Source organism: Siphateles boraxobius, unplaced genomic scaffold (assembly GCF_051911475.1).
Source record: "Siphateles boraxobius isolate OS27281-9 unplaced genomic scaffold, OSU_SipBor_1 1, whole genome shotgun sequence".
NCBI classification, from domain to species: Eukaryota; Metazoa; Chordata; class Actinopteri; order Cypriniformes; family Leuciscidae; genus Siphateles; species Siphateles boraxobius.
In genome coordinates this window covers 33,191,867-33,208,708 of record NW_027508699.1, presented here as the reverse complement: position 1 = coordinate 33,208,708, position 16,842 = coordinate 33,191,867, and the positions used below count along the sequence as shown (strand labels likewise).

Sequence of the window (16,842 nt, the reverse complement as noted above, 5' to 3'; positions counted from 1 at the left end):
TGTTTATTATTTCCATTATTTTATAGGGTTTTTTTTTTTTGTTTTGTTTAGTTTTTTGTGGACGCGGGATCTACTGCCAGATTCACACCAGGTATACTGCGTGAGCACGCGCGTTTCATTTCAACGCCCATATTACACTAGCGTGTCAACTGGCACAGAGCAGAGCGAGTGTTTTCAATTAATTCCACTGGAAGTTGAGCTTTAAACTAGTGCGTGAGTGTGAATCTAAACTTCTATATGAACTGAAAACGCTCGCTCTGATCCCCTCTAGTTGAAACGCACCATACTGATTCTGGGAGTGTGCTATACGGTTTTGCGTGTTTTGCGTCCTTTCAATCGAAATGAAACTGGCTCGCGATGCGTCATATGTGCGAATCCACTACAGAGCATCACAGCCTTTCATGTTGTACTTTGCAAAAAAGTTGCAGAAAGAGGCAGAGTGTAAATTGGTAAAGTTTTTAAATGTTATTTTCAGTTCAAAACCTCACAAAACATGTAACTATAGAGATGCATGTTTGCATTTAATTTTGCAATTGTCTAGATTTAGTTCAATATTTTTTATATAAAATAATTTTCCGCATGCTTTGTTCAAATTGATCTTATCTTGAAGTGAAACAGATGTTTATTACATTATGCCTGTAACAGTTGGGTTCACTAGTTTAATGTGTTTAATAAAATGTTTAATGTTGCATACTTGCAGCAGGTTATCTATAACATTTGGGTTCACAAGTTATAATTTATCATTTGCAAAAAGTGGTAACCTGATTTTGTACAATTTTTCTATACTTGAGCTAACATTGATGTTACCTTCTGTTGTCAGATAAGTTTACTAATATTAATTACTTTTGAGTATAGTATAATAATAATAATAATAATAATAGCTGAATGTAAATTTTCACATGAAGCACATTTTATTTATTTATTCTTAGCGGTTATTGGGTGGATGGCACTTTAGGTGTCGAAAGTTGGGTTGACAGATGTTGGATTTTGGTTGGAAATGAAAGTTGTATTGACGTCAGAACCCAATGTCAGATTGACGTCATGTTGACATCAACAGGTGTCAGTGCCCAGGGGCACCAAAGAGTCTTAATCCGCCTCTGTGTGCAGGGCTTGACATTAACACCCTTGTAACGAACTCACTCCTACTAGCCACTTTGGCAGGTTGAATTTTGAAATATCTTTTCAATAGTCAAGTCACAATTATTTATCTATGAAACAATACATATCGATACTGAAATATCTGAAACAATACTTATTTTCTGAGTTTCTCACACCCTAAGAGCGTGCACATAAAGCCACCTCTCAGTACTAAATTGTGTTCTTTTTTGCCGCTTATTGCACTTAAGCAGTCAAATACACACAAAATAATGTCAATATTCCAGTCCTGGCGAGTATTCACGTAAACACAGTGGTGTTTTAAGTGAACGTTAACAGTTGAGAAAGAAAACGGAAAAAATTTAAATTAGAGAAAGAAAATGTGTGTAACAGTGTAATGGATCGGTGCATCAGGTCTTGTGACAGCAGCCTAATATACCTGCTGCCAAATTATGAGGTGACGATAAAAATATCTATATGGCATTTTTTTCCCATTGTATCGATTTGAAAATCGTGGCCAGTGAAAATGCTCAGTGGCTAGTAACTTTGGCTGGTGAGCAAAAAAGTTAATGTCAAGCCCTGATTTTGTGGGAAGACTAATTTGTCACTTGTGCATGGTTAAGACACACTGTAAGGCTTAAGTATGTCAAAAAGAAAAGGACAGTCAACTGGGTTTCTACAAAACACCAGAATTGATGATTGAACACTGAGTGCTTGGATAATTTTGCATTTTACCATTGTAAAGGAGAAATAACATATTTCAAGCATCAGCCATTATAGAAATGCTGCTGGAGAGACTTTAATTGATAACATGGGCACTGAGACAGTCAAGAAAGTATGTGAGACAGTGAGAGAAGAAAAAAAAGACACTGAGAATTGAAGTGATGCTCCTGTCAGCTCGAATATGTGATCTCAAATGTACATGCATCAGCTGTCAAAAACAGGACAAGGCTATTGAGTTTGAAGGCTAAACTGGAGCACTGGGAGATACAACTGCAAAAAAAAGATCCCAAGTCATATCTAGAGACCAGAATATCATATAGACTTGTGAGTGAGCTCTTTTGACTTAACCACCTTGCAACACCCTAGAAACCACACAGCTATGGCAATCACTCAGAATTCCTAGTAACTTCACAACAATGCCTCAGGAGCAATTTTGCACGAGTACAACTCACATTTTCTTCAAAACAAACATAGATACACAAACATATACTCTGTATCTGACTTTTTTATTGGAATACTTGTATAATCTTCACTGCTATGCAAGTACTGTAAAATGTATGTACAAAAAAAGTGCAGTATGCTTCACTAAATATTTCAGTAGTATGATTGTACATTATATACATTCATGCACACACACAAACTTGCTCAAGCATATTAACATACACACATAAACACAGAGAACCGTTTTCTTTAGGTTAAAGGGGTGTTTGGGATGTGCAGACCTATGAGTAAACCACTCCGTCCACACAGGCAAAGAGCAACCTTCAGTAAATAGCACAATGCTCTCCTGTCCTCCGCTTTTCTTACACCTTCACTTTAAAACTCCTGTTTACTTTGGGCCGTCCAAATGCTCAAGGGGATGCTTCCCTGGAGAGAACGCGTTTTTATTCTCGGCTCCTGAGGTTTAGGTTCCGACCTCCCGGTTTATCCTTTCACTTTTTTTCTCTTTCCATCCATCTACATCTACAGCAGGTCTTCTACTCTTCCTCTGTCAATGGCTTCTTTTCATTCCATCAGCGTCACCCTAGAATTATCACATGCTTACGGCACATCACAGTGACCTCACTGACAGTGATGAAATATTATGTTCGGGACGACTTAATTTGAGAGCTTTCGAGGTGACCGCAGATGGCGCACAGGATGTGGCCTTGTTCTAAACCGGGTTGAATGAAGCTTATTGAAATATTCTGAAACATTAAATCCCACATTCATCTCTCCATTAGCATCATGAAAGTACTGTATATGACAGTTAATGCAGCAGATTCTGGATTTTGATTGTATGAAACATTCCAAAGTCTGGATTACTTTTGAAATGAATACACATTAGCGTTTTGGCGATGAAAATCTGAAAAGTGTTGAGAGATGAATTCATGTGGTAACTAGTTGACTTCAGACCATTCACTTAAGGAAAATGAGTCATGACCGCACTGTGTACTAAATGTTCAATAATTCAATGGTCTTTTGTCAGTAATTCCATTCAAATTTGACAAATTGTAGCATTTGCCAATGTGCTCAACTGCAGCATGGTTCTAGCAATGGAAAGGTCACAGATGGCACATTCTGATATTTATGCACGTCAAGTCAGCTCAGATAAAAGCATCTGTCAGATGTGTGAATGTAAATGTCAAACGCATTACTGTTCATGCATAAACAATGGTGGTAATCTTGAAATCTAAGCATGGTCTTTACCCTTGTGTTCCAGATCTACAATGAGATGATAAGAGACTTACTGAATCCATCATCTGGGTTCCTGGACCTGAGAGAGGACTCAAAGGGAGAGATACAGGTCGCAGGAATCACAGAGGTTTCAACTATTAATGCAAGAGAGGTTAGTTAGACACATGTTTTAGACCCCATGTTACTTTACAAGCATTTTGAGAAAAATTCAACTTTTTAAAAGTAAACACTGATACAGTAGACAATGCTGAGGAATGTTAATTTTAAAAACGATGTATATGTTGCATATATAACAAAAAGGTAACCTTAAGATGGCTGACACTTCAAAATATATGTGCATCAGTATTTAAACAAGTCAGTTAATACTATGCCACTTCATTGAAAATAAATATATCATCTGTTTTACCCTTAAAACTATCACCCCTGATTTCTTATTAAATGCATGTTAATTGTGACATGTTACCCTCAATGTTGGTTCTAATAAAGTAATATTTATGTTTTAAAGTTACAGTACTTTTCAATAGGTTGGGGTCAGTAAGCTTTATTTTCAGCAAGTTCACATTAAATTGATCAAAAGTGACAGGAAAGCCATTTATAATGTTACAAAAAACACTTTCCATTCATCCAAAAATCCTGAAAAAATGCTTGATGGTTTCTGCAAAAATATTAAGCAGCACAACTGCTTTCAAAATGTATAATAATAAGAAATTTTTCTTGAGCATTAAATCAGCATATTAGAATAATTTCTGAAGGATCATGTGACTCAGTAATAATGCTGAAAATTCAGCTTTGACATCACAGGAATAAATTATATTTTAAAATATATAAAAAAAGAAAACAGCTATTTTACATTTTAATGACATTTCACAATATTACTATTTCTACTATATTTTTCATTAAATAAATGGAGTTTTGGTTAAAAAAAATCCAACCCAAACTTTTGAACAGTACTGTGTATAGATGTTGTTGTATACAGCTGGATGGTGAGTTTTCTCTCTCTCTCTTTTCTCTCGCTCAGATCATGGAGTTGTTAGTGAAGGGAAACAAGCAGAGAACTCAAGAGCCGACAGCAGCCAATCAGACGTCTTCTCGCTCTCACGCTGTGCTGCAGGTGGTCGTGCGACAACAGAGCCGATGTCGAGACATCCTGCAGGAAGTGCGATTTGCGCGACTCTTCATGATCGATTTAGCAGGGTCTGAACGGGCCTCACAGGTATGATGTGTTTGTGTGTGAGGAGGAGGTGAGATATTTGTAGGTGCGAGACGTAAAGGTCTATTCATCATTCAGAAGTTACGTAAAAGCGCAGTTGGTGAGCTCGGACGTATGTCCATAAATTTGATAATCATTAATATCAAAGCTTTCAATCTTTCTTCTTGCATAAAAGCTGGCACAGTTGGCTTCAAATATATTCAGAATCATGAATCAGCCAGTGACAAGGGAACAATTCCAAGAGTGATTTAACTATCGTTGATAAACTTGGTGGGAAAATGAAGCCGTCTAAAATGAAAATAATTGTTCAGTATTAAAATACATTATTATGCATGAGACACCTCCACAAGCCAAGTCAGGTGTTTTTGATGAGAGACATTTGAATCATGTTTTGTATTAAAGTGTCATTTCCACTCACAGCATGAGACTGGGCTATGTTACATGAGAGAACACATTAGAGAGCATGCCATGTATTTGCCATGGAAACAGTTAAAAATCACTCAGGCACCCTGTGGGTTTAAACATGCATGTGACCGGCACAAAAGCAGATCACGTTGTTTCTGCTGATGGGGTATTGTTGCTCAGAAACATGAGTGGCTGTTTGTTCTCTATTGATGAGGATGACAAGCCTGTTGCACAACTATTCAGAGAATGAGACATACGAGAGCGCCCCCTGCTGGAAGCTTTAACAGACTCCCTAACCCACATGTAGACGATTAGTTTAACATCTTTGTGCAATAACTGTTTTATGCTTTCAGACACAGAACAGAGGCCAGAGGTTAAAAGAGGGTGCACATATCAACCGTTCTCTGCTCGCGCTGGGGAACTGCATCAATGCTTTGAGTGAAAAGAATGGCAACAAATACGTCAACTATAGAGACAGCAAGCTCACACGATTGCTAAAGGTACAGCTATATGATTCTTCACGAACAGAGACGCTCATGGGATAGTTTTCTTGATTTCGATCGTCTTTTTGTCATGTCTGCAGGATTCTCTAGGAGGAAACAGTCGGACGGTGATGATTGCTCACATAAGCCCTGCATCTCTAGCCTTCGAGGATTCACGGAATACCCTGACTTATGCCGACCGTGCCAAAAGCATCCGCACACGGGTTAGTTTGACACATGATAAAACAATGGACAAACTAGTTAACCTACTTACACTGCTGTTCTAAAGTCTAGGGTCAATAAGATATATTTTTTAAAATAACTTTATTTTTATTCCGCAAGGATGCACTAAATTGATCAAAAGTGATTGTAAAGACATTTACATCATAACACAATATTCATATTTCAAATAAATGCTGATGTGTTTTGAACTTTCTGTGTATCCACAAAAATATTAAGCAGCACAAATGTGTTCAACATTGAGAATAATGAGAAATGTTTCTTGATCATCAAATCAGCATATTAGAAGAATCATGTGACTATGAAGACTGAAGCTAAAAATTCAGCTTTGCCAATCACAGGAATAAAATACATTTAATATATAATAAAATAAAAATTGTTCTTTTAAATTGTAATATTACACACACACACACACACACACACACACACACACACTCTCTCTCTCTCTTTCCCAGTCTTAGGACAAAGTCACTATGACCCAAAGGTATCAACAGTAGACAAGTGGTTAATACACAATAACACGAATCAGGAAGAGAAACGGAACAGTTGACTGACAATAAACAGCAAAACATAATGGGGTTTTAAATTACAGCAATAAACTGTGCTGTGCTTTGCTTTTGGTGTCATATTTAACATCACTGATGCAGTTGATTCAGTGTTTGAGTGATGTGATCATGTCATTGAGATTGACAGGAGTAAAGACACAAGGGCATACAGTACATAAACAAATACACACATCCATGCAACTCATGCAGACTGTTAGGTTAAAGCTTATTCTGCTTAAGATTGTTAGGTGTTTTATGACACATTTTGTGATGCCAACTGTTTGGTGAGGAGTTTGATGACTATCTTATACTCTTCTTTTTTGCAGGTAAAGAGAAACCTGTTGAATGTGTCCTATCACATCGCCCAGTACACCAGCATCATCTCTGACCTGCGCAGCGAGATTCAGCGGCTGAAGAAGAAGATAGCAGACCAGGCCAGTAGACAGATCAATCCAGACAGAACAGACATCCGTCATGTTCAAGGTAACACCGAAGTCACATTTACCATTGATGCCTCCAATTTACTTACAACTCCAAACTTTTCTTTTCAATTACATTCTTTTCTAATTGGCTACGCTATATTATTGTATTCTATTCTGTTCTTTTTGCTAGATTATTTTCTGACTGCTTCTGGTCTTCTCAGTTCTAATAGATTATTTTCTAAATTATATTTTTCCAAAGATTATTTTCTGTTTAATTTTGATTCTTTTCCAAACTGATAGGTTGTTTTCTATTTAATTAGATTAATTTCTAATTGATTCTATTGTATTATATGCTATAGAATGCAATGCTATTCTGTTCTTTTTGCTAGATTATTTTCTGACTGATTCTGGTCTTCTCATTTCTAAAAGATTATTTTCTGTTCAATTAGATTTGTTTCTGTGATTACATTTTTTTTTTGATTAGATTATTTTGATTGATTATTTTATATTCTATTCTAAAATATTATTTTCTCTTTGATTACATTCATTTTTATTTATTCTGTTATATTCTAGTGTAATCGATTATTTTCTAAATTATTCTATTATTATAGATTATTTTCTGATTGATTTGGATTATTTCCCAATTGATTCTGTTCTGATAGATTGTTTTCTATTTAATAAGATTATTTTCTAATTGATTCTGGTCTATTCTATTCTAATAGATTATTTTATGTGATTACATTCTATTTCTGTTTGATTAGATTTTAAATGGATTATTTTCTTCTCTGTTTGATTAGATTATTTTTTAATTGATTCAGTTCTAATTGATTTTAATAGATTATTTTCAGTTTAATTAGATTTTTTTTCTCATTGAATCAATTCTATTCTAATAGATTGTTATTTTTGTTTAGATTAGATACTTATCTATTCAGTTCTGTTATGTTCAATTGATTCTGTGTTATTTTTTGAGTAGAGGAGTAATCTCACTCAAATGTGCATCATAGCATTCTTGTTGTGTGTTTGCCTGTAGCGGAGGTGCAGGCTCACTCTTCTCAGCAGAGCCGGGCTGAGATGGACCAACTGCGGGAACAGCTGATCAATGCATTTAGACAGCAGATGGACATCAGGAAGCGTCTTATGGAGCTGGACAACACCAACATGGAGATCCAGATAGACACATCCAAACACCTGCTGACAATCGCAGAGTGAGTCTTTATTCTGCACACAAACTCAAGACACCTAAAGATTACAAATAAATCTACACTGGCCCTGAAAGTTTATGATTTTGAACATTATCAATTGTTTTATCATTTCAGACCAAATTAACTTCCTTTTGTGTATTGTTTTTTTAAAAAGTGTGCTTGAGCTATCTTTTTTATAATTATTTATATATATATATATATATATATATATATATATATATATATATATATATACTGTATATACATTCACCTAAAGGATTATTAGGAACACCTGTTCAATTTCTAATTAATGCAATTATCTAATCAACCAATCACATGACAGTTGCTTCAATGCATTTAGAGGTGTGGTCCTGTTCAAGACAATCTCCTGAACTCCAAACTGACTGTCAGAATGGGAAAGAAAGGTGATTTAAGCAATTTTGAGCGTGGCATGGTTGTTGGTGCCAGACAGGCCGGTCTGAGTATTTCACAATCTGCTCAGTTACTGGGATTTTCACGCACAACCATTTATAGGGTTTACAAAGAATGGTGTGAAAAGGAAAACATGGATCCATCATACCTTGTTACCACTGTGCAGGCTGGTGGTGCTGGTGTAATGGTGTGGGGATGTTTTCTTGGGACACTTTAGGCCCCTTAGTGCCAATTGAGCATCGTTTAAATGCCACGGCCTACCTGAGCATTGTTTCTGACCATGTCCATCCCTTTATGGCCACCATGTACCCATCCTCTGATGGCTACTTCCAGCAGAATAATGCACCATGTCACAAAGCTCGAATCATTTCAAATTAGTTTCTTGAACATGACAATGAGCTCACTGTACTAAAATGGCCCCCAGTCACCAGATCTCAACCCAATAGAGCATCTTTGGGATGTGGTGGAACGGGAGCTTCGTGCCCTGGATGTGCATCCCACAAATCTCCATCAACTGCAAGATGCTATCCTATCAATATGGGCCAACATTTCTAAAGAATGCTTTCAGCACTTTGTTGAATCAATGCCACGTAGAATTAAGGCAGTTCTGAAGGCGAAAGGGGGTCAAACACAGTATTAGTATGGTGTTCCTAATAATCCTTTAGGTGAGTGTGTGTATATATATATATATATATATATATATATATATATGCATGGTTTGTATTTGATATTTTGCTATTTAAATATTGTCTATCTCCATCTAGCTGGGAGCAAGAGCGCTTTAGGAGAAGAAAGAAGTGGCAGGGGGAGAGGAGGAAGGAGACTTTTAATAAAGATGAAAGTGAAAAAGACTCCGACTCACCAGAATCTTTGCCTGACAGCACAGAGACACAAGAGGTGGTCATTGCCAGAGAGAACCTCGTCACGTTCATGGCTGAGCAGAAGAAAATGCAAAAACAGAAGGTAATGTTGTTAGTAACCACTAGAGGGCAGATCAACACCTCAGATAACTGCCAGCCCTGGAAGTCTAGTTCATTTTAGCATACCAATTAGTTCAAACATTTCCGTTCAATTAACTGGTTCTCGTTCTATTTTCTTTCTTTCTTTCTTTCTTTCTTTCTTTCTTTCGTTCTTTCTTTCTTTCTTTCTTTTAATTCAAGTCATCACACACAATTTGGGTATCGTATGTTTTATTCTCTAGTGATATAAATGAAAGAGACTATTTAAAATGTTTATGATTCCAATATGTCATATAGTTTTACATCAAAACAAAGTTCCTACAGTCCAGTAATTTTCATTTACTTGGTGAATCTCTTCAACTGAATCATGATGTAATGATGCCTGTCATCACAGCCATGATGAAGCTACTGTGTGAAATACTTAATGTTGAAATTGATGAAAATATTCACAAGACATTGACATTAGACAATATTCACAAGCTCTGTTCCAAAACATAGTAACTACCATAGGCAGCTGTCTTTTAAGGCAGCATCCTAAGCGAACTGACAAATTTGGAACACTCTGCATAGGTAGTGCATTCTGGGATTACCTTCTCCACAAACAATACATTTCCTCTCTGCTTTTGGACTCAGGCTTCTCATAAGCAGAGAAAAATTGTACATGACTAGCAGTGTTTATAAAGCCACTCATCAGTGTAATTGACCGTAGTCCCCCTGTTGTCTATAGACCGGATTGGAGCAGTGCCTGGCAGAGCTGAGAGAGAAATCTCGACGTCTTGAAGAGCTTCTCCCCCGCCGCGTGAGCTCAGAGGAGCAGAGGGAAGTGCTTTGCCTCCTCTGTAAGGTCCACGAGCTGGAGATCGAGAACGCAGAGATGCAGTCAAGCGCTCTGCTCAAGGACAACGTGATCCGACAGAAAAACGTGGTAGTGCAGCGTTTTGAACAGCACAGACACCTCTGCCATGAGATCATCCAGCAGCAGCGGCAGTTTATCGATGGTGAGTCACTCGTACGAACAAGAAATGGCACAGAAATCTCAGCTAGAGATGAATCAGGCCAAACTGTTGCAGTAAAGTTAGCAAAAATTATGCAATATGAAACAGAAATAGTTCTATTTGTAATGCAATTGAATGAATGAATGAATGAATGAATGAATGAATGAAAAAAATATTAATTATTTAATATAAAAAATTAAAGTAATAAATGATAAATTATTACTTTAATAATAAATAAATAACTATTTAAGATATATATATATATATATATATATATATATATATATATATAAGAAATATATAAAATATTGAATGTTTTATTTATATATATAATATATATACATATAGATATACATTTGGTTATGAAAAATTGAGGTGAATGATGGTTTTGCAGATCACAGTCTCCTAGTCCCTCATCATCTTCAAGAGCTGTATGAGATGTACATGAAGGAAATGGATGAGAAGAACTTGGACAGAGTTGTGGCCCTGGATAAGTTCACCATTCGTACTCTTAAGGTACATCAAGCTGGCATTTTTCTAATATGCAAAGTCAATATGAAGTCAATATGAAATCAGAACATGGAACTTATTTTGCAAAATGTAGCAGTGCACATTTTTCCCAAAAAACAAAATCCATCGTAATATTTTCATTGATGTGGATATGGGTAATATTGATTTCATGTTGACTTTAAAGAGAAGGACATGATCAAATAGATAAAGAAACAGACTAATGAACATTTTCATATATTTTCTGACATATATCTGTTTAGGAGGGTTCCCTGCCCAAGATCACTCTCCCCAATAGAGGTCGTGACCCCTTGCAGGAAATGGATTCAGACCAAGAGAGTGTTCGCACATTGGGCTCAGACAACAGACAAGGGCAGACAAAATTGAGGAGACACACGTTGCCTCCGATTCTCCCAGAGACCGATGGGTAAAAAGAGCTCTAAGCTATTTAATTTTATACACTTGACATTTTCCTACCTATACAAAATTGATATATGTCCTTGTATGGAAACTTTTAATGGGCAAAAAATATTTTGTGAATATGAAAATAAAAAGAATCTGAAAATAACTAAATTGCAGACATCAAATGTGGTGTGAAAGAGGTGTAAATTTGTTCACATTCTGTAAACTTTCTGAAGCTAAGCTAAACTACTTCTCATGTCCACACAGAGATCGAGTGTTTAAGAGCAGTCACAAACAGATGAAGAACTCTGTAGTAATGACTCCTCCACCCATTCACATCAATGGCCAGGGCAACAGAGAGGTGAGCGTCTGTCTGGGAGCTTACAGTAGTTTTTCTAGCTACAGATTATACACTAACTTTCAAAAGTTTGGGGTCAGTGATTTTTTTTTAAAAGAATAATTTAGCAAGAATACATTATATTGATCAAAAGCATAGACTTTAAAAAGATGGACGACTTCATTCCCCTGTAGAAAATGAAGCCACAATATTGCGAGATTACATCATTTGGAGCCCGAGTCTGCGCAGTAGTGATTCTGAGGTGGAGTCCATATTTCACACTTCCAGAGAATCAATCGCTACCACAGCTGTCAATCATGATGTTACACCCTGTTTTTATATGATCAAATATATGACTAAAACCAAACTTATTGGAAAAATGAACACTTGAACATATGTCAGCATAAGAACTACCTAAAATGACAGAAAACATCTTCTTTTTCAAGTGTCATTGGATTTTCAGTTTGGCTCGCATCGCAATGGTTTACGTGGAGAGGGCGGGGCTTAAGACCAATAATGATCATGTTTTGGCTTCACTTTTCAGGACGTGTGCGGCACACTTGGTCAGAAGTGACAGTAAAGACATTTATAATGTTATAAAAGATTTCGATTTCAAATAAAAGTTTTGTTCTTTTAAACGTATTATTCGTCCAAAAAAAAAATCTCGGTTTCCACAAAAATATCAAGCAGCATAGCTCTTTTCAATATATTATTCATAATAAGAAATGTTTCTTGAACACCAAATCAGCATATTAGAATGATTTCTGATGGACCATGTGAAACTGAAGACTGGAGTAATGATGCTGAAAATTTAGCTTTGCCATCACAGGAATAAATTACATTTTAACATATATTCTAATAGAAAACAGTTATTTTAAACTGTAATAATATTTCACAATATTACTTTTTTTTACTGTATTTTTTTTATCAAATAAGTGCAGCTTTAGTGAGTATAAGATAGGTGAGGAAAACATCTTACTGACCCCAAACTTTTTGAACAGTAGTATTCATGAAAATTGTGATTAAAATATTCAGGGAACGTGTGAATATATTATTTTTATTTATTTGAATTGGTTACTCCATTTTTTTTAACTGCATGTACTGAATAAAGCAGTGTTTCTGACACTATGCTGACTGTACCTCTGCAGCTGTTGCCATCTGTCCTGGACGACGCTCTGAGATTCAGCCATCTCAGTCACAGTATGAGCAGCCATCTGGACTCCTCACCTGAGAGCAGCGAGAACGGCACAGATGCCCCTCTGACTCCTAAAGGTAACAGTTCCTCTGCTCCTTCATCTTTGTGCTTGTTACACAGCTCTCTGGAATACTCCATTCTGATTGGTCATTTGAGGCATTCTGTGGGATTTTATTTTTATATAGTGACCCCTAAACCAGTGGTTTCCTGCTCCTGGAGGGCCACTGTCCTGCAGAGTTTAGTTCCAACCTGCTTCAGCACACCTGCCTTTGTATATTCAAGCGATCCTGAAGAGCTTGATGAGCTGATTCAGGTGTGTTTGATCAGGGTTAGAACTAAACTCTGCAGGACAGTGGCCCTCCAGGAGCAGGATTGAAGACCTCTGCCCTAAACTATGGCAACCAATTTCTTTCACAGCTTCATCTCACATAATACAGCAATGCCAACTTATACACATTTATCCACTCATGGTATTAAAATCCCTGAACCATTTTCCTCCAGAGAGACAGCAGATTCTACGAGGCGTGCAGAACATTGCGGTCAAGGCTGCTCGGCGCCGCTCTAAGGTCCTAGAAATAGATGCCCTGCGATTGCCCCCGCCACCCTCACCCCTCGACCCCAAAAAGCACAAGAGTAACCTGTCTCTGTCCGAGGCGCCCCCTAAAGGCCTGGTTCTACGGCGCGTGAGACAGCCCAGCCCAGAACTACGCCACGCCACCTCTGACGACAACCTGTCCAGCAGCACGGGAGACGGCCCCGCACCCAACGCCACGTGGACACGGCCACGGAACCGCCAGGCTGTCAAGAACCCCGCCCCACGGGAACAGGACTTTGAGGGTCGCAGACGCAAGAGAAGATCTCGATCATTTGAAGTCACAGGACAAGCAGTGAGTTTTCGGATAAAGGAGCTTTTCCATTCACATCTGTGTTAATGGTTGAATCTCACAAAAACCTGTTCGAGTCACATTTCACCCCAAAATCTAAAAAACTGAGAAGCTGTATTTTGCATAAGGAATATTAAGTGTATTTATGGACCATTAAGGTTGATTGCATTGACCTTATTTTTTTGAGAGTTAAGCACATTTTGTCCCAAAATTCTCATTTGTATCATGTGTCTGGATGTTTGTTTGTTTTTTGTTTGTTTGTTTGATTGTTTTAGTTCAAAATAATAGTTCAAACTATTTCAAAACTTTACTATTATTTTCAAAGATGATTCTCATTAGAAGAATTCTTCTTAGTGTAAATCATTTAAATTTAAACCAGAAACGCATACTATTATGTACATTACCATTCAAAAGTTTGGGCTCAGTAAGATTTTTTTTTGTTTGTTTTTGAAAGAAGTCTCTTAAGCTCACCAAGGCTGCATTTATTTGAAAATACAGTAATATTGTGAAAAATTATTACAATTGAAAATATTTGTTTTCTATTTACATATACACATGATCCTTCAGAAATCATTCTAATATGCTGATTTGATGCTCGGGCAACATTTCTTATTATCGATGTTGAAAACAGTAACTGCTGGTTACTATTTTTGGGGAAAGATTTCTTCAGGATTTTTTGACGAATGTCAAGTTCAATAGAAAAGCAAATATTTGAAATAGAAATCTTTGGTAACAATGCAAGTTGTTTGCTAAAGTCTTTACTGTCACTTTTGATCAATTTAATGTGACCTTACTAAATAAAAGTATCTTTCTTTAAGTGGAAAATCTTACTGACCCTAACATTTTTCAACTGCTGTATATATTTTAAAATTTAAATAATATGCCATTTTTTGCATTATAGTAATGGAAAATGTGATTAACTGTCATGAAAATAATGCAAAAATGTTTATTGGTGCTGAAATTTATTTTTTATTTTCAAATTATTTATTTTAGTTTAATTCAGACTATTTTCAACAAACTCAGATTTTTCTCCACCCTACAGTTGTCTCAGACGAAGAACACCAGCCAGCGATTTCGTCCCCTTGACAGCACTTCTGATCCCCACCTGCACATTAACGGTCACCCCCCGGCCCCCATCCAGCGTCCCCAACACAGAGCCCAACCTCAGCTTGCTAAAGCTCGACCCTCTCACAACAGCCACCAAACAGGTCTGTTATAGAAAAAGGTCTAATAGAAAAGTAAAAGACAAAAATATATTTACAACCTTGACCATTTTATACATGACTGAAAGTTGCATTTATTACAAGTGAAACCTATTTTGCATTGGTTCAATTGGCATTCACTGTAGACCAGTGAGATTCAATTTGATTTCTTTCTTTGAAATGCATAGATAAATTGTGTGCAATGTGACCAGGAACGTGTATTAAAGACCTATTATGCTTTTTTACATTTTTAACTTTCTTTAGTGTGTAATGTTGCTGTTTGAGCATGAAACAAGTCTTTAATTTTCTTCCAGGAACGTACACATCACAATATCTCTCATTTAAATAATTCCCACCCGAGCCTTACTCAAAAAAGGGGGGTCAGGCCTGGTTGAGTTGTGTTAGTAGTGTGGTTAAACTCTGGGTTATGGTAAGGGGTGGGACATTTCTGAAACACACTCGAATTGGTTGACCAATCACAACACACCAGCCGACCAATCAGAGTACATTGCACTTTTCAGAAGGAGGGGTTTCATAGAGCCCCGAACTAAACAGTGTTACTGACAGACTGGGAAGAAAGTGTGTAAAAAAATGTAAAATTTTTGAAAAATAATGTTTTTTTAAACATTCAAGCATGAAAACCTATTTTAGTGGACCCAAAAACAAAAATAAAGACTTCGTAAAGGGCACAATAGGTCTTCTTTTAATACATTTTGATTTCCTGTTGACTTATCTCCATTTATTCTCCACAGGATCAACAGCAGATGTCACTTCCTCCAACTTGCCCTCATACCTCAGTAAGCGTGGCCCCCAAACCAGGCAACTTCAGCCCCTCCTGTACGTCACAACCACTGGAGCAGGGGGCCAACGCACCCGCAAACACTGAAGATATAGACTGTCTCCTCTCGACCCCAGCATCAGCACTATGGAAAACATGTAGACACCAAGTGGAAGGTTTCTTCTTCTACCCAAATGGAAGAGCTGTACCATGGACGAAAGAACTTGAATGAAAGCGCTACAAAAACCTATTTTGCTATCTGGGTTTTTGCTAAAAATGCTCCTAGCTTTTCTGTGAAGACAAGTGACTTGCCATGTCTGCTTTTAATTTTTTAGTCCATTGGCTTCTGTGCGTGGCAGATCTGATTCTCATGAATTCAATGGCCTTGACTTATGTCAAAACTTCTCACAATGACATGCAAACATATTCCTTTAAAGCCGAGCCAGTGCGACAGGGGATAAAAACCTGCCTCAGATGCCTTCTGGTTGAATATTTATATCAGGCCTTATATATCTCGTGACAACAGAAATTATTTAAGCAGTTCCCAAAAAACATATTCAAATCTGCAGGACTGAAATGGTGATGCTTGTTGTTTATGTGACTGAGGAGTCAAATATACCCCTCTCATTCCAGGGAGCAATATATATTTCACAGCTTCTGTGGTTGTGAAGGTATTAATCCCTCAGGCCTTGCACAAATTAATGTACTGTCACATTGCTTATGATTCATATGTCTGGCTTCTGTGACAGTTTCATTTACTGATGTCATTTTGTGTTTACTGTTAATAATCAATGTAAATTTGCCTTTACTGTCATGCAGGTTTCAGCATAGCTGTTTTCTCTAAAATCCTTTTGGGTTTGTGTTAGTTTAGTACCAGACAAGGTGGTATTATAATGTAGTTCATTATCCTCAGTGGAATGTTTTTAATCAAAAAAAGAAAAAAAAATGGTTGCCTTTTCTTTGAAAAGACTGTATTTTTTTGTTTTTCATAATTATACATGCATAGACACTTTTTCTACTCTTAATTTTATACCTTTTTTTGTAACCAAATAAATTTGATTGACAAAGTGATTGCAATAGTGTATGCATTGCACATCTCATCATCAATAATATATGCATTATATAATGGTAACATTTTGTCAAGGTAAGTTTTAAGGACAGTATCTATAAG

The 16,842-nt window shown here is 36.8% G+C and overlaps 1 protein-coding gene across 1 annotated transcript in view; it reads left to right on the top strand.

Annotated features, from left to right (window-relative positions):
- LOC143741071 (kinesin-like protein KIF19) overlaps window positions 1-16,739 on the top strand; it is a 45,205-nt gene extending 28,466 nt beyond the window's left edge. The window contains exons 6-20 of the mRNA XM_077233375.1: window positions 3,521-3,646; window positions 4,514-4,708; window positions 5,464-5,610; window positions 5,694-5,816; window positions 6,704-6,860; window positions 7,830-8,004; window positions 9,177-9,375; window positions 10,099-10,369; window positions 10,761-10,882; window positions 11,137-11,300; window positions 11,543-11,636; window positions 12,761-12,884; window positions 13,309-13,694; window positions 14,734-14,899; window positions 15,646-16,739. Coding sequence (XP_077089490.1) covers window positions 3,521-3,646; window positions 4,514-4,708; window positions 5,464-5,610; window positions 5,694-5,816; window positions 6,704-6,860; window positions 7,830-8,004; window positions 9,177-9,375; window positions 10,099-10,369; window positions 10,761-10,882; window positions 11,137-11,300; window positions 11,543-11,636; window positions 12,761-12,884; window positions 13,309-13,694; window positions 14,734-14,899; window positions 15,646-15,779 — 2,583 coding nt within the window. The 3' untranslated portion in view covers window positions 15,780-16,739. The remainder of the gene's footprint in view (window positions 1-3,520; window positions 3,647-4,513; window positions 4,709-5,463; window positions 5,611-5,693; window positions 5,817-6,703; window positions 6,861-7,829; window positions 8,005-9,176; window positions 9,376-10,098; window positions 10,370-10,760; window positions 10,883-11,136; window positions 11,301-11,542; window positions 11,637-12,760; window positions 12,885-13,308; window positions 13,695-14,733; window positions 14,900-15,645) is intronic.
- The last annotated feature ends 103 nt before the right edge of the window (window positions 16,740-16,842 follow it).